Source organism: Scatophagus argus, chromosome 9, assembly GCF_020382885.2.
Source record: "Scatophagus argus isolate fScaArg1 chromosome 9, fScaArg1.pri, whole genome shotgun sequence".
NCBI classification, from domain to species: Eukaryota; Metazoa; Chordata; class Actinopteri; family Scatophagidae; genus Scatophagus; species Scatophagus argus.
In genome coordinates, this window is record NC_058501.1 from 25,700,971 (window position 1) to 25,718,645 (window position 17,675).

The 17,675-nt window shown below is 40.9% G+C and overlaps 2 protein-coding genes across 9 annotated transcripts; one reads left to right on the plus strand and one right to left on the minus strand.

Annotated features, from left to right (window-relative positions):
- The first annotated feature begins 5,719 nt into the window (after nt 1–5,719).
- LOC124064299 (tropomyosin alpha-4 chain-like) lies at nt 5,720–13,827 on the plus strand. 7 transcript variants are annotated; one of them, XM_046398628.1, is made up of 10 exons: nt 5,722–5,877; nt 5,973–6,034; nt 7,036–7,188; nt 9,377–9,510; nt 9,699–9,816; nt 10,205–10,275; nt 11,483–11,558; nt 12,605–12,667; nt 12,764–12,833; nt 13,039–13,827. In XM_046398628.1, exons 3-10 carry the CDS (start codon nt 7,054–7,056, stop codon nt 13,119–13,121), a joined length of 750 nt encoding a protein of 249 aa, XP_046254584.1. In that variant the 5' UTR covers nt 5,722–5,877; nt 5,973–6,034; nt 7,036–7,053; the 3' UTR covers nt 13,122–13,827. The 7 variants fall into 7 exon arrangements, with proteins under 7 accessions (XP_046254580.1, XP_046254581.1, XP_046254579.1 ...); XM_046398627.1 differs by having other exon boundaries at nt 7,039–7,188; XM_046398629.1 differs by having other exon boundaries at nt 7,042–7,188.
- Nucleotides 13,828–13,845: 18 nt separating this feature from the next.
- Nucleotides 13,846–17,297, minus strand: pmvk (phosphomevalonate kinase). Of its 2 annotated transcripts, XM_046398631.1 has the most exons (5): nt 16,989–17,238; nt 15,320–15,383; nt 15,092–15,244; nt 14,864–14,993; nt 13,846–14,786 (listed from the first exon to the last, which is right to left on the minus strand). In XM_046398631.1, exons 1-5 carry the CDS (start codon nt 17,081–17,083, stop codon nt 14,641–14,643), a joined length of 588 nt encoding a protein of 195 aa, XP_046254587.1. In that variant the 5' UTR covers nt 17,084–17,238; the 3' UTR covers nt 13,846–14,640. The 2 variants fall into 2 exon arrangements, with proteins under 2 accessions (XP_046254587.1, XP_046254586.1); XM_046398630.1 differs by having other exon boundaries at nt 14,644–14,993; nt 16,989–17,297.
- Nucleotides 17,298–17,675: the final 378 nt, after the last annotated feature.

A 17,675-nucleotide genomic window follows, 5' to 3' on the forward strand; every position in this document is an offset into this window, starting at 1 on the left:
ACCTGTTTGTTTACCCTGGATTCGACTAATAAACAGTGCATAAAACAGTGAACACTAACTCCACCTCAGCTTAACCAATAAACTCCTTCACTCATATTAATACATCATAATTGTGTTTCCAATGATGCAATAATACAACACTGACAAAGACATTTTTATACTTCAGGTACATTTTAAAGTCAATATCTTAATTAAAACTTTGATTGCAGGGACTGTTTCTATACTGCTTTTAGTGAAGTAACTTGTTATATTTGTATAATTTTTCTCTTCTAAACTATCATACTGATACAGCCTGTAAACCGTGTCTTCCTTTTATGTTATTTTAATTGATTAATTCATTATTTGTTTAAATAGCCTTTAAATAAGCCTTACTTGTAAACAATTTACAATCATTCAGTCATTCCAGCTTCTAAACATAAATAAGACAAACGGAAAAACAAAGCTCAGGTACAATCATACAAAACAACAAAGGGGAACGCAAAAATATATAAATAACATAAGATTAATATATGTTGAGTTCTTTAAGTACATTAAAAGGCAAAAAAAAGTTGCAAGTTTGAGAGATTTAAGAAACAGATCAACTTAAATTTGAAAAAAATGAAGGATGGAGCTGGCTTTAGGTGTTAAATTACTTTTTTTTTTTTTTTTTGGCTGTGAGTATACATTTTTTATTATCAATTTTTTTAATACATTCAAAGTAATTCTTGAAATCAATTTCAAATACAGGAAAGAAAGGTCGACCTTTAGAAAATTTGGTTTTGTGTATGTGGAATTTTGCAATGAGAATAATCAGATTAACCAAGTGTTGCAGTTTCTTATCACTATTTTTATAATATAACAGTATATCCTTGGCATTCAAAGTAACTGGTACGTTGGAGTGTAATGTGATGTAAGTTTCAATATTTTTCCAGAAAACCTGGGAAAAATTACATTCAAAAAAAAGGTGTCTAATTGTTTCCTCTTCAGCATTACAAAATACACAATTAACATCAATATTTACAAATTTTGAAACAAATTTGTTGGTGGGGTAGATGTTATGGATAATTTTATATTGAACTTCTTTGATTTTGTTAGATATGGCAAATTTGTGTGGAAGAAGCCATGTTGTTTTCCAATTAATTTCAAGGAAAACCGAAGACCATATAAATTTACCCCTAGGCGTGATTTTCCTTTTCCTAAAAAAATGATTCCTTATATGTTTATTATTACAACGGTGACTCATAATGTTTATACCGTTAATAAAGAGGGTAAAGTCAACTTTCTCTACCTCTCGCCTTTCAAAGTGACCCTTCATCAGTTGGAGAATGCCACCTGGAATGGCGTTGATCACTGTCTGAAATTCTTTATAGGTAACAGGGAAGATTTTAGATGCAAGGAATTCTTCATAGCTAAAAATTTCACCTTCATCATTTTGTAAATCTTTTATATAGATTATTCCTTTATCAATCCAGCGTTTCATGAATAGTGATTTATTTTTTCTAGTTATGAATTCATTGTTCCATATAATAGTTTTATGTGGAGAGAAGTTATGGACAAAGCATAGTTTTGCTGCTGAAAGGGCTTGTTGGTGAAATTTTGATAATTTTAGTGGTAATTTGGAAACATCAAAATCACAATTTAGGAGAAAGGGTAACCCTCCAACTTTCCCAAACAAATTCTGTGGTATAAAATACCAAAGAGATTCTGTCTTGTTCAAACATTCTTTTATCCATTTTGTTTTAAAGGTGTAGTTCATATCCATATAGTCTAACAGCTCCATGCCACCATCACCTCTCGGGGATGCTAAGATTTCTTTTTTTAAACGATGGCATTTATTTTTCCAGACAAAACTAATTAGGGTATTATTTATTTCTTTACAAGTGGATTGTTGAACAAAAAGAGAGAGAGTAGGATAAACAAACCTAGAGATACCATCTGCTTTACTCAGAAGAACTCTACCTATCATGGACAAATCTCTTTGAAGCCACATATTAAATATACTTTTAGTTTTCTGTATTTTAGGTTTAAAGTTCTTTGTTTGACGTTCAGTTAGATTTTTAGCAACATGAATTCCGAGATACTTAACACTGTCTTTAACTGGTATTTTACATATGAGTGTTTCATTCGTGTTGTAGAGACATAATATTTCACATTTTGTTAAATTAATTTTTAAACCTGATGCATCCGAAAAGGTGTCTATTATCATAAGTGCTGTCTCTATTTGTTGTTTATTTTCCAAAAATAAGACTGTATCGTCCGCTAGCTGAGTTATCCCAATCTCTCTGTCAAAGATCTTTAAACCTCGAAAGACATTGCTCTGTCGAATTTGTATTGAAAGCAGTTCTACAACTATAAGAAAGAGAAATGGGGAGCAAGGACAGCCCTGACGGACTGACCTACACACTGAAAATCTTTTTGTAGTATTTGGGAATAACATGACACAGCTACTAATATTTTTATAGAGCATTCTAATATAGGATACAAACTTTTCACCAAAACCAAAGGTTTGAAGAGAGTTAAATAAGAATTGATGTTCTACACTATCGAATGCCTTATAAAAGTCTAAGAATAAAATTAAAGCGTCTGAATCAATATGTTCAGAGTAATCTATTAAATCAAGGATAAGTCTAATGTTGCAACTTATGTGGCGATTATTCATAAAGCCAGTTTGAGATTCATTTATGATTTCACTCAGACCTTTTCTTAAACGCCTGGCGAAAATTAGTGAGAGTATTTTATAGTCAACATTGAGTAATGTTATCGGTCTCCAGTTATCCAACAAAAGGTGGTCTTTGTCTGGCTTAGGAAGCAAAGTTATAATACCTTGCTTCATGGTTGTGGTCATTTCTTCATTATTTGTACATTCTTTCAGCATTTCAAAAAGGGGGTTTTCAATTATATCCCAAAAATACTGGTAAAATTCGACAGGTAGACCGTCCATTCCTGGAGATTTACCTTTTTTCATTTTCTTTACAGCTTCAAGAATTTCATCTTTAGAGATTGGTTTTTCACAATCCATTTTAAAATTGTTTGATATTTGAGGAGTGTATTCTTTCACATTATTAATAAATGCTTCTCCTTTTATTGAATTATAGTTAGAGCTGTATAGGTCAGAGTAAAACTGAAAGGTGTGATTTGCTAAATCAATTGAGTTCGAGGTTATAGAATTATCCATTTTAAGAGATGTAATATTATTTCTCTTGTAGTTCCTTTTTTCTAAGGCAAAAAAATAGCTAGTATTCTTCTCCCCTTCCTCTAACCATTTAGCTCTAGAGCGAACAAAGGCTCCCTTGGTCATATTAATATATAATCGATCTAAGTCCTCTTTCAGTTTTATTAGTTTAACTTCTTCCTCTGGAGTAAGGGAACTTTGGTTTACTAGGAAATTTAATTCTGTCATAATTTCCGATTCTCTAAGATTACTGCGTTTTTTCATTTCTTTACTATGTCTAATTGCTGATTCTCTGATTTTGAATTTAAAGAATTCCCATTTTTGTATATTGCTGAGTTCTTTTCCATTAAAAATATTCTCAGCAATTGTTTTAACTGAGTTACAAAAAGCTTCATCTTTTAGTAAATTACAATTAAATTTCCAAAAACCACGTAATGAAGTTTTTTGTTCTAAAGGATTAGTAAAGGAAATGACTATCATTTTATGATCTGAAAAGGGGGCATAACTATGTGTTATTTCGGAAACAAATTGTATAGTGTAAGAAGATATTAACCACATGTCTAATCGAGACTGTAAGGAACCACCGGCATTACTCCATGTATACTCTTTTTGATGAGGATGTATAAATCGCCAGGCGTCTATAATATTAAGTTGCTCACTTAAATATGATATCACTTTAAATTTTGAACTGGAAGGCATTCTTGGTGGTACTCTGTCCATTAAATTATCAGCTGTGTCGTTTAGGTCACCTCCAATAATTAGATGAGCCTCTTTGTATTTCTCTTTGAGTTTCAAAAGTTTTGCTGTCAATTGGACAATCATATTTTTTGCTAGAGCATTGTTATTATAACCATAAATGTTATTCATCATCAGAATCACATTGTTTACTCTAAGCACCAAAATAATCCATCTACCTTCTTCAGATAAATAAGATTCTATAACATCCCCTTTAAATTTGTTAAACAAAATAGCTACTCCTGCTGAGTTGTTAGAACCATGACTTAAAAAAATCTGGTCTCCCCATTGACTTTTCCAAAATTTACAATCGTCTTCACAGGAGTGTGTCTCTTGTAAAAAAAATAAATCAGCGTTAGATCTTCTACAAAACAGAAAAATTGCCTTTCTTTTGGTAATGTTTCGTATACCATTGACATTAAGAGAAAGTACTTTAAGGTTGATAAAGTTATTAGCTGCCATAAATAAATAAAAAAATAAATAACTGGATGCCGACTAACTGGAACAATCAACAATAAAACAACAAGAAGAAAGAGCTTGTTTAAAACTCTCTACCTTGAAAAAAGTTAGGAAAAAAAAACCTGAGCATTATGAGTATCAGGCATATAAAATGAGCTATTATGAGACCATAACATCACCTGTAGGACCTAATGCGTTTCCGTATTTTTTTTTTTTTTTTTTTTACTTTTAATAAGCATGGTCTTCAGGGTTGACTTCTCATGCAGTGAATTTGACCCCATCAATGAAGACGATCGGCCCTTGCCATCTGGTCTTCTTTCCATCCTTACGTGCCTGCTCGACTAACGGCCACAGTTTGTTCCTGCAGTCTTTTTCGAAGCGGGTCAGGTCTTCAGCGATACGGAGGTTCATCTTCTTCAGGATGTCGGCGTTGCGTGATTCTCTCCAGATCTTGGTCCTGAAGGTCCGCATGTTGAACTGGATGATGACTGGCCGCGGTTTGTTGTCATCCCTCGGGCGTCCCACTCTGTGTACCGTGTCAACCAGGAATCCCATTTTACTATTTTCATCCGGTGCAATCTGGCTCAGTATTTTAAGGACTTCGTGTCTCGCATCTTCGTTTTCCTTTTCTGGGAGGTTGATGAGACGCAGATTCCATCTTCTGCTGTATCGTTCCCCTTCTTCAGTTTTTTCCTTCAGTTCGTCCATTCTTTTATCCAGCGTTGTCACTTTATTCTCGGTTACTTTTGCTTGAAAACTGAGTCCTTTCATTACTTCTTTTACCTCTTTAATGTCCGCAGTATTTTGTTTCAATTGCTGTTCAAAGGCGGAAAAGCTCCGTTTTAACTCACATATGGCTTGGAGGATGTCGGAGTTAGAAACCGTGTCCTTTTCCTTGTTATCTCCGCACAGTTTTTTCGGGTTTGGACTTTTGCTGGGAGTCTCGGGAAGAGGAGAGCACAAGCCGTAGAAACCCTCCTCTGGCTCCATGTCCATCATGAGATTACCTTTATTAAACTTTTTTGCGTCCCTTTTAGTCATTTCGGTTCACTAAAGCAATGTTGATGTTAGCTATGTAGGCTAGCTTGTACCTTTGTCGCACGTGTCGAAGAGTTAATACAGTTCGTAGGAAGTCAGAATCTTCACCTATTATCAAAACTCTCCTGTCTCTGTTCAGTAGGTGTCTAGCCTTTCAACGAACCGTTTAAACTGTTGGCCTCGTCAACTTATCATCGGATACTCGTTTAATGCTGCAGAGCTTAGCACTCAGACGTCTTCTACAGTCGCCATCTTGCGCGACCTCGGTGTTAAATTACTTTTCATTTGTTTAAGCGTTTGTGTTGCGTCACTTCCTGTGGAGGGAATTTAACGCGGAAGAGGGTGTAGTCCTGAGCTGGGAGTTGGCTGGATAAGGAAGCGGCGGAGAGCAACCGAGATCACAACCCGAACCTACAGCGACCAGAACCCGAGACCAGGACCAGAACACTGAGAGGCAGACACTTGACCCCGTGAAGTGGTTCAGAGAGACGCTGGTCCGCTGTTTCTAAAACTTTATTTGGTTTAAAAAGTGACCCAGCAGTTCCGCTAAGTTAGCCTGCTAACAGCTAGTTACCCTGCCTGTTAACAGGGAAGTGACGGTGTCAGGCGAAGTCGGGCTCGAGCCGCAGGTGTTTTCTTTAGAAGATCCAGGTAAGTGAATCACTCAGGTACAGCTCTACAGACCTATTAACGCCAGCCGTAAACTGTGCTAGCATGTAAACAGGCTAACGGGGCGGTGGTACGCTGTTAGCAGCAGGAGCTAACGTGCTAATTGCACAACATCACGTCAGATTGAAAAATACGATTAATTATGTGAAAGATCAGTATGAAGAGTCACAAACAGAACAGACACCAGACTCTAAATATACCATTATAATTTTAATTACCACCCAGAAGATTTCTTCTTCATACGGCAGCTTCCGGTCCCATCACCCGGTTCAGGGACAGCTTTCATCCGGTACACTGAAGGCTCATCCCTGTCACCTTGCTCACCACTTATGCCTGAGGTTCACTTTCACGAGCGGAGCTTTGTTGGGGGCAGTTTGAGAGCAAGCTGCATTCAGTGTGATTGTTGTGCACATAACAAATCAGAATTTGAATTGTGAAGCTTCAAAGTAATCAAAATTAACTTTCTAGCAATTTTACACACTCACAAAAGACAGTTTCATTAAAACAAGGTCACATTGCAATTTCTTCAGTGCAGGAAGAGACAGGTTAACTCTGTTCTGTTTTATTGATGATGTTCAGTAAAGATCTGATCCTTCTGAACATATTCATTTAAGCACAATACTCAATAAGCAATTGAGTATTGATTTAAAGTTTCAGACTTCCAACCCAGCCCCCTCAGCCCCCTTTTGTGTTTTCACTTGTAGTTTTACTTACTTTGCGATTAAATTTTCTGTCTGTGCAAGCTTTTTATTAAGCAAACAGCTGCGGACTATTTTCAGCAGCACATTAATCCACACTGTGGATTGAGGTTAAAGTGGGTGAGATCAACAGTGTGCCTCATCGATGTGTTTTTTTATAGAGCTCTATGGCACAGAGGAAGAAAATGTATCAGGCATATACACACTCAGTACAGGGGATTCTTTCAGAGTTTGAGCATGAAGAATTGCAAAATCTCATCACGCTGATGGTTCACGTTTCTCTTGCAGCAGCAGCAGCAGAAGATGAGTGGAGGCGTGAACAGCATCGATGCTGTGAAGAAGAAGATCAAGGTGCTTCAGGACCAGGCGGAGGAGGCTGAGGATAGAGCCGAGAGACTGCAGAAGGAGGTGGAGAAGGAGAAGAGGATCAGAGAGGAGGTACACAACACCTTTATGCACCTGTACAGGTGATGGAGGAGGGCAGTACTCCTCAGGTTGTGTCAGATGCCAGAAATTCGTTTGTGTGTGTGTGTGTGTGTGTGTTGAAAGAGGCATGTGAAGTATGTTGTAGGTGAGAAGTAGAGTCACACTGCTCTGTAGTGCTCAGTCATACTGCAGTATGGTTGTACAGTGTAAATATATCAGTGTGTACTCACAATGTGTCAGAGGATGTTTTCTTAGTTTTGCAGCAATACATGAGCTGCCTGAGTTGAGGCTGAGGCCTGCATCTGGGTCAGGATCTTCAGGTGGACTCCTGCTGTGTTTCTCACTACTTTAATGTTTCTCAAAGGAGCATTCAGAGCGCTGGGAGGTGCAGGAACTGAGGACCTTCAGTGTTCTTGGCCCTTTTCAGTTTACACCACAGAGTCACAGTGAGACGAGCTGAAACTTGCAGCCACTTGCAAAAGAATGTGATCTGGAAGAGTGTAAAACCTGCCAGTTCACATCAGTGAGACTAGATCGGACGCTGCATTGATTCCATAGCAACAACTCTTCGCTTTGTCAGCTTTCTGTAGTGCAGCTTCGTGAGAACCTGACATCAGAGCATCATCTGTAAAATGTCGCCTGCATGTCTTTCTATGTGTCATCTCAGGAAACTGGACGCTCTGTTCTGTGGTGAAATCATTTATTTCTCCTGTGGATACGCTGAATTATTCTGCTGTCGGACTTCCGGTGAAAGCAACTTAATGTCCAGCAGACGTGTGACAAGCTGAGTCGCATTGACCCGAAAAGGAAGCGTCTGCTGTAGATTATTTTGCATCATATTCTTCACTTTAACTTTGATTCGTAGATCAGTAACTGAAGGACTGATACCAACTGATTATTAGTTATCAAGGAGACTGATAACTGGTATTCTGATTTGTTATACATTTTCACTAAAAATGAAGAAAAACGGTGATGCAAGTACAATTTACTCAACTACTGTAATTTATATACAGTTTTATATACAAGTTACTTGTACTTAAGTATTTCCCTTTTCTGCTACTTTATAGTCTACTGCATTTCTTTTATTATTAACTTTAGTTACTTTGCATTTGCCGATAGTTCAGTGTTGATAGGCTGCCGTGACGTGTAACCGATCAGAAAGTGCTGTGGGTGGGACACTGAGTGACCACAGACACACAGGAGGCTGCATCAGAGCCTTTTAAGATGAATTTACCAGCAGTCACGCTTACTGTTGGTCAGGTCGCCCGATTGCTTTATTTAAACAGTTGAGTGTTCGCTCTTCTCTGTGTCCAATGATGTCACCATCAGGCTGTTATCACGTTCATTTACTCAGAGGGTAAATTTTCTCTGAGCTCACGGAAAATCTGGCGTAAGAGGCGGAGCCTATAAGGGTGACTTTTGACATCACAGAGTCTGACAGCCAATCCTGGTCCAGAATACAGCAGACACAGCGTGATGTGGAAACCTGAAGGCTCTGACTACTCAGAATGGACAGTGACGTATATGTGACACGTGTATGACGCAGTGTTCATATAGTGAAAGTGAAAACCATGTCAGACACATGAGAGGCATTTTATGTCTTAATGTGGAGGACTTCTTTAAACGAGCCCCTAAAATCAGCAGCAAGTATGAATCTGCACTGTACTTCTGTACTGCAGTGTGTATATCAGTGTGTTAACATCCTGTGTGATAAGCAGCAGCAGAAAACATGCAGCCTGCGATAACACACACACACACGCACACACAGCTGATACTGACACTCTGCTCAGCTGACTGCTGCTGTTTGTTTCTGTTTACCTTTTCATATTTTGTACATTAATATTTCGCATTTTGCCACATGCAAACATTTGCTCAAAGCTTCTAAAATAGAAAAAGATAATCAAACGTTTGAGTGCCTTTAATCAACAAGTTTGTAATTTCGAAATGCAATAACAAATGGGCCTTTCCATGTGGTCATTTTATACAAACTACTGAATTTGAATTTACAGAAAATGTTGCCGTAGCATATGATCACCACACACATCATGCATCGTTATGTGGATGTGAGGTTTTGGTCATATGGCACATTTAGTCATCAACAGCATCGACATGAGCACACACAGAGGGCAGGTCTGGAATCAATTCTGTGCTCTTAGCTGAAGAGGCTTTGGGCTGATTCTCCCTGCTCTGTGTCTGGCAGGCTGAAGCGGAGGTGGCAGCTCTGGGTCGTCGTCTGCAGATCAGTGAGGAGAGCCTGGACCGGGTTCAGGAGAGACTGGCCAACACCCTCCATAAACTGGACGAGGTGGAGAAGGCTGCTGATGAGAGCGAGAGGTCAGACACACCTGACACACACCTGACACACACCTGACCCCTCAGACACACCTCAGGTGGTGTGATTGTTAGCTGTTTTAGGCTCTCTTAGTTCTCATGTGAGAGAAGAAATAATTCACTGAGTTTGAACTTTTAAAAATGATATTGATTCTAGATCTGCATTCCAACCGTGTCTGTCTGTCTGTCAGAGGCATGAAGGTGATCGAGAACAAAGCTATGAAGGACGAGGAGAAGATGGAGCAGCTGCAGGTTCAGCGGAAAGAAGCTGACCAGATCGCTGAGGAGGCCAACCGCAAATATGAAGAGGTAACACACTCATGACTGAAACAAAGGTTCAAAGTATTAGAATCAGGAACTACAAGCAGCTGTGTCCCTGTGTGTTCTGAGGAGTACCTGATCCCACGGCTGGGGGCTCTGACCACAGGTAAGTGCTCACCTGTAGCCTTTAGTTGACACTTTGGATGAAATAAGGATTCCTCCCGAGGGGGAGGAGCTCAGAGAAAAACTGTTTCCAAACTGATTCTCAAGGCTCTGGAAGGCAGAGGGGAAAATACATGAATCCAAAGCAAATAAATGCTCCTGTTTTACGGTTTTTAGGCACACCGTGTGTGTGTGTGTGCGTGTGTTGTTGAAGAAACACGCGTTTGATGTTATGCGCTAACGAGGCTCTGTGACGTGTGTGTCTGATTGACAGGTGGCTCGTAAACTGGTCATGGTGGAAGGAGAACTGGAACGAGCCGAATACCGAGCTGAGCAGGCCGAGAGGTTTATACGCACACACAAAAACACAAACACGCCTGTTTACAGCATGGAGCTGCTGCCCTGACAGTGCAGACAGACAGACAGACAGACAGACAGACAGACTACAGACCGTTTGCTTAAACAGCCAATCACAGAGCTTCAGAGATTCACATGAAGCATTCAGCAGTTTACATCAGTTAGCTGTCAGATTCTGGATTGTTCTCCATGGAAACAGCAACTCAGACTTGTGAGCGCTGTAGTATTTCCAGAGAGAAAGAACCTGATTGGTTAGAAACAAAGTGTAAATAGTTGAAAAAGGAGTCAGTACATAAACTTGTGTGATGGTTATAGATTTAATAGTCAGTCGCCTGTCAGCGTCTCATCGGGTCTGTCTCAGTCTGTCTCGAGCCTGAACTGATCAGGGATCAGACTCCGACACGTGCTAACATACAGCGCCGTACTTGCTGAGCAATGAGAGCTGCGTGTCACGGTGATGACCTCAGTATGATGTCACATTGCTTCACTAACAGCGCTGTAACCTGACTGCGTCCATGTTTCTCTTCCTGCCTGTACACATGGAAACCTGTTGCTGCTGCTGCATGTCCTGCTACCCGTCTGTCCACTTCTCTAACAGTAAGGTCCGGATTATGGAGGAGCAGCTGAGGAGTTTCGACCAGTCTCTGAAGAGCCTTCAGGCGTCAGAGGACAAGGTACTGAGTGCCTGCTGTGTGTCAAACCAGAGGAGCTCCTCCTTCTGACCTCCTGCTGCCTCCCATGACCTCTGACCTCTAGCTGCCGCTTCAGCTCCTCCTCCTGCTGATCTCTGCATGACTTTAAGCTGCTGCAGACACCTGTCTGACATCACATGACACCTGTCTGACATCACACATCAGTTTCAGGAAGCGGGTGAAGCAGGCTGCAGCTGCTTTCAGACAGTGAGTGGTTTCCGTCTGGGGAGACGCTCACGACTCAGTCAGAAACCGGTTAGGGTCCACAGCACATACACTGATGTTAGCGTGTGTCCGCCGCTCACAGTGTGAAAGCCAGGTACTGCAGTAACTGAGGTAAAGTTACTGCAGTTACTGAGGTAATCCCCAGGACTGTAAGTGAACTCAGTGTTAAGTCTCAGAGTTTTCGTTACGTCTGCTTTCCTGAACACAAACACGCAACACGACGACTCGCAGCAGCCTGTGTGACACCATGTGTCTCTGATGTGACCTTTGACCTGCAGTAAGTGTCGAGTGCTGGAGGAGGAGCTGAAAACTGTCTTCACTAGCTCAAAGTCTCTGGAGGCCCAGGCGGAGAAGGTAGGAGGAGGAGGAGTGAAAAGCTCTGAGATACCTGAAACCTTTGATGTTGTGTGTGGATGAAAGTTTCAGCACCTGCTGTGAAACTCATTTCATTGATTCATGGTCGTCAGTCTCTTCCTGTTAGTTTACCTGCACAAAGAACATAGCTACAACCTAAACTTCAGGATTTGACTAAAATGATCATATTTGTATTAAACGTGTCTGTAGACGTCCAGGTGAGTGGGTCCTCGTGTCCACTGGATGTGTCTCTGCTGCCACGTTCAGCACGGACCAATCAGCAGATCGTTTATGTGAACTGATCTGGTGGTGCGTTCGTCACCCCGCCGTTAACACATGCACACTTCTTTTATTTTGCAGCTGCTTTATACACACGGCACTGCTGATTGGGTAACACCACAAAGTCCCTCACGCACCGTTTCACACCTTTTCGAGGAAATGTGTCCTTAAACCTGGAAACAGACGTGAATAGCAGAACCAGATACCAAGGATGGCACCTGTTCCGTCCAATAAGAACTCGTCAGGTTTACTTCCGGGTTATGTGGCCCACTGCACGTGTGCAGTTGTGTTTCTTCTGCTGGCCCACGAGTTCCTGCTCAGTTCGTAGACCTCATGTGACAAAAGGTTTGTTTTTTAATATTAAACCTCCGTGGATCAAAATTCAAAACGGAGTCGTACTGGAACTTGTCTGTAGTTCGAAGGTTCACCCGCACCTCTTTTACAATCACGCTCTTCGGGGAGATGCTTTTTGTGACCTCTGGGGGAAACTCGGAGCAAAACTGAGCGGCGTCGTCGTATCATTGATGGCTCGACCGCGCAGTATCGCCGTCACAGTCCTACTGCCATCAAACAGTTCAGTTGGGAAACGCGTTCTGTCAGGCGCTCGCTCAGGTGATCACCTCACCTGTGGGTCCGGCGACTCGGCGGCGTGCTGAAACACGCGAAGGCTGACACCTTCAGAGGTGTCCTCACACCTGACTGGCTGCCATCGGTGTGTGTGTCAGTACACCTGGTTCTCTGATTGGCTGTCTCCTTCTGTTTCTCAGTACTCTCTGAAGGAGGACAAGTACGAAGAGGAGATCAGGAACCTGAGCAACAAACTGAAGGAGGTGAGACAGAAATGAGGTACAGATAGAAACGGTCCTGACTTCCTGTGTGTCGCCTGCTCACTTCCTGTGTGTTACCTGTTTACTTCCTGTGTTCAGGCTGAGACCAGAGCAGAGAGTGCGGAGCGTACACTGAACAAACTGGAAAGGACCATCGACGACCTGGAAGGTGAGACGGTTTCTGTCTGAGAGCTCGGCAGGAAGAACAACATGATAGTGATCAAGAATTAATGGTTGAAGTTATTGATCACTGAATTTTTAATGGATTTGATGAGCGGACTTGCAGAGGGCGCATTGGTCAGAAGGCTGATTGATTAGGCAGCTGATTGGACAGCAGGACGTTGACATCTGTCTGTCTCTCTCTGTGTTTTCAGAGGCTCTCGCTTCGGCCAAAGAGGATAACATCAAAATACACGCCACTCTGGATCAGACCTTGCAGGACCTCAACTCCTTCTGAGCCTCCCTCCACCCCCTCTGCTGCCTGACAGGTGGATGTCAGGGACTCTGTGGCGTCACCTCCCCCTCCTCCCCCTCCTCCCCCTCTCTAAATGATTTCACACATTCCTTCTCTGAACCTTTAAGTCACATTTGGAGCGTTGCTTTAATTTACTCCTCCTCCTGTCTGGCCCCTCCTGCTCCCCCGTCTCCTCACCCTCTGACAGTGCCAACTCCCCCTCCTCCCCCTCCAGTATTATGTGAGGGGTCCAGACGAGGAGCTACTATAAGGGACTTTAACAGTGACTTACAGCCATTCCCTTGTTCTCCACTAATTAATGACTAATTAAGCTCTGGGTGTTTGTCTTAACGGTTTGTCATATCTGATTCTTTTCTTTGCCACATTAATTAGTGATTGATTGATTAGAGCCAATGTTTTGTTAGCCAATGATTTATTTTGTTCAAAGGGGTGTGGTTTACAGTGTCCAATCACAACGAGGCATTCCACTGCCATATATGGTAGACCAGGGGCCAATCAGAGGTCAGAGACACATCCCCAGTGTTTTTTTTTTCTATAGGTGATCTTTGACCTGATGAAAAGAATAAAGTTTAGAAAGTTTTTACCTGGAAGTTGGTGCTGATGTCACAGCTCAATGTAATAAATCATGACACAAAGTAAGACAGGATTTTATAAAATAAAAGCACCGACACTGGTATGTAGATCTAAACTGACTCTGTGGTTTTTATTTAAATGGTAAAGTGGATAAATGAATTAATCTTTAACTTAATTTGTTGCAGTACATGCACTCTGATTTATGTATTATGTAAAAAGCTCAAGCACAGTATAAACATCCCACAATTATACTTTAAGTAAATGTTAAAAAAAACAAATTTAGATTGTTAAGTGTTAAAGAGTTTCCTGTAACTGCATGATGACTTCTGCTGATCAAACTTTAATGACAAAAGTTCACTCTGATTAGACAAATGATCACATCAACAAGAAAAAAAGATGTCAAAAAATCATCATAAATAAGACATTTTATGGCTTTACATCTTCTTTAATTTAAGACTCTTCAGCATCTGCAGATACTCTGTTAAAGTAGTAATACTACACTGTAAAAAAATGCTGCAAATTCAAAACTTTGTTGAAAGTGCGGAAGCACCAACATGTAGTAAAAGTGTTGTCACTCTCATACAAGTATTATTACTGTGTAAGCAGTACTTCATACTGTTTGTAACAGGACCTCAGAATTGTACTTCATCACATTACTGGAGTAAATGTACTTGATTATTTCCCATCAACAATCAATAATCAAATATTGGATGAAGGTGAAATCTTTGCTGGAAGCGATCAGCTTCACCAGAGGTTCACACTGAAAGTCCCTGACAGGTGAGTCTGTGACAGCCCAGGTGAGAATCTCCCATCAGCCTTTGCTGCAGTGATGATACAAACGCAGCTGCTGACTCATCAACCGTTTCCACAAAAACTGAAAGAGAACAGTGATCAGCTCCTGTTACCGAGTTGTCAATAATAGTATTGATCAGCGATTATCAGCTGCTTCTCCTGCCAGCTTCAGGATTGGCTGCAGCTGCTCTTCTAACGAGGGGGCGTCGGCCTCATTAGTGATGATCCAATCAAATTCAACCCCGCTGTCCAACCCACATTCTGACTCTGCATCATCCACACCTGGGAGACAGACAGGTAGACAGACAGGTAAGCAGACAGGCAGGCAGCCAGGTCAGTAGACAGACAGGTCAGCTCACCTGTGGTGAAGCTCCACCCCCTCTGTTTACGTGTTTTTTCTGAACATTGAACTCTGACACTTCGAGTCTGTTGAGGAAACTCAGACCAGAACCACTGCAGATCCGACAGCCGCCGTGCATCACTCACCACCTGGCCAATCAGAGAGCAGGTTTTAGTGGGAGGTGCATAAAGTAAAGAAGAAGAAAATAAAACAATGACAAATTAAGTAATAAGAAGAAGTGACACACCCAGACAGGTTGGTGCACTCCTTTGGTTGCCAAGCGACAGAAGAATCCGGGGTCCTGGCGTCGTCGAGCTTCTCCCCAACGAATCATATCGGCCCGATACTGTTCCTTATATGGACCAGGACCCAGCAGCTGGTCCAGGTCCAGACTGTGTTCCTGCAGAACCAACAGAAGCAGCATGAGTCAGCAGTAACTGTGGTGACATGCTGTTTTGGCAGGTGTTAGACTCACCTGAGCATACTGCTGTTTGAGAGGTCCAGACAGGCGCAGGACGCAGCAAACCTCTGATCCTAAACTACAGAAGAAGAAGAAGGTGAGCATTACAGGAAGGTGCTCTCTATATTAAAAGACTTCACCTCCTCAGAAGTTTGCAAGTTTTATTATTTCAACTGTTGACTGTGCACAAAGATGGCTGACATGAGAGCTCCCCCTGGTGGCTGACTGCAGTTCAGCTCCATGTTAGCAGCTGGGAAGTGGGCCAAACTAAAAACTAAATCTACGTATGAAATTAATATGTCCCAAAAATGGTTTCTGACATTTACATAGATGTCATCAAGCATTTTCTGATCACTTTGGTTTTAGTCATTTGATGTTATGAAAAGGGGCTGAAACGATATGAGGGCTGAGCGCTGCTCCTGATTGGCTCAGACGGGTGTTTGGACAGGAACTCGATACCGCGGCTCCACCTACCAGTCACGTTTTTTTTTATAACCTTTATTTACATATTAAGATACACACAGAAACTGATTGTGCCAGGAGATTTAAAAAAACATAATATAGACAATAAATACAAAACAAACATACAAAACAAAAAGCAAAGCAAATCTATCAAATGAAAAGGTACTACAGTACTATTCCATATTGTCATCAATCTTTACCATACTTAGCAAAAATAGTATCACTTTTAAGTGCCTTCTTGCTCTTAAGGCCTTTAATAGTTGTGCAATACTGTTTCAGTTCACACAGAAAATGTTCAAAGTTTGTTTTGGAATCTGCCCATTTCTTCTTATGAATGTGGAATTTCTCTAGAAACAGGAGAATCTGTACAAAAAAGTCTTTCTCTTTCTCCTTGTCTTCAAAAAATAAATAAATAAATAAATAAAAATGTCCTTTTCTTTTAAGTGGATTGCTTGTCCAGTTTTTCTGTTGATGTAATTGTGAACATCCATCCAGAATATTCCAGTGTATACACACTGATAAAACAGATGGCAAATTGTTTCTTCCTCATTTCCACAAAAAACACAACAGTATTCAATATCGATCATAACTCTCTCTAGAGTTTTCTTTGCTGGATATATTTTAGGCAATATTTTAAAAGAGACCTCTTCAACTTTATTATTCAGACTAAATTCAGAATTTATCACCAACTTAGCCACATTTTTTTTTGGCTCAGCTCCACCTCCCAGTCACTACTGCACAGACTCTGGCTCCAAATGACATCACCAGAACAAGATGGCAGCACTATCAGGGATATTTTGGCTTCTCTTTTGCACAGTGGGAGGAAGTGGAGACAAGTCGGACATCTTGATATGAGAAGTGGGTTCAACACTGAATCAAAGTTAAGTTCTTGCTGATGAGTTAACGTGTTTGATGAGTTAATCATTTGTTTAGATGTACCACTGAAGCCAAGCCCTGGTGGACACATGGGTTACTGCAGGCTAGAGTTTCACATTCCTCTCGGCATCAGAGAAGCTTTGCTTTTAATTATCCACATTTTTTTAGTTACTGGATTAAAAAACTGAACTTAATGCTGTCGAGTAAAAACATGTGAGGAATCCATTTTAAGATTCTCTTTGGTGGCTCACAAACGTTAAACGTAAAAGTGAGGTTCACGGAACAACAACATATCCATACTGAACAACAATAATTACTTTTACGTTTATGATCTGCTTGCATTTACCGGTTGTGGATCAGGTCCGTCACATAATCTTTTCCGGACTTCCTCTTCCCGCTAAATACTAGGACCAGTGTGGGTTCTGAGACTCGATCCTCCATCTGCCGGAAACACCTTCTAATACCTGCTGCTGACCGATGAGCTGCTGCTTTTTATCAGCTCCGTGTTCCGACTGTCGGACCACACCGGACCGGTACCGTAACTATCAGAGCAACGGGAACCACTTTAAAATAAAACCGCTCTTGAGATGACTTTAAAACGCGAGAAGGTTATTTAGATCAATAATCTATAATAAACTGATTGGATATCGAAGGTGCTACGTGGGAAGTGAGTCCGTGGAGAGAAATCAGCAAATGAACCGAAGTGTTTTTTTCTAGAGTTTTCACCTTTTACGAACATTACGGTAACACGTGATCATCGTCGCATTCTGGACTGAACCACTCAAGAGGGCGTGTCTTGTAGCGCCAGAGAGCACAAAATATAAAATAAACAAAGTTTTATTTTTCGAAATAAAAATTATTTATATTTTTCACATTTAAGAGAATTAATTTTAATTTTACATCCACAAAAACACTGTAGTGGTTTAGAGAAACATTGATTCAAGGCCTGCTTTTTCCAGAGCTTTCCCATCTACTCACCCCACCGTTTGTGTGTCCTCAATATTTTGTGATAATACAGTTTATGAGAAGAAGA

Excerpts from the sequence above, each read along its gene's own strand:
- pmvk (XM_046398630.1), bottom strand. The coding sequence starts at position 17,083 with ATGGAGGATCGAGTCTCAGAACCCACACTGGTCCTAGTATTTAGCGGG. Across the intron at positions 15,384-16,988 it reads ACGGACCTGATCCACAACCG|TTTAGGATCAGAGGTTTGCT; the intron begins GTAAATGCAAGC and ends CTTCTTCTGTAG. Across the intron at positions 14,994-15,091 it reads GAGTGCACCAACCTGTCTGG|GTGGTGAGTGATGCACGGCG; the intron begins GTGTGTCACTTC and ends CTGATTGGCCAG.
- LOC124064299 (XM_046398624.1), top strand. The coding sequence starts at position 7,054 with ATGAGTGGAGGCGTGAACAGCATCGATGCTGTGAAGAAGAAGATCAAG. Across the intron at positions 9,817-10,204 it reads CCAACCGCAAATATGAAGAG|GTGGCTCGTAAACTGGTCAT; the intron begins GTAACACACTCA and ends TCTGATTGACAG. Across the intron at positions 12,834-13,038 it reads GACCATCGACGACCTGGAAG|AGGCTCTCGCTTCGGCCAAA; the intron begins GTGAGACGGTTT and ends CTGTGTTTTCAG.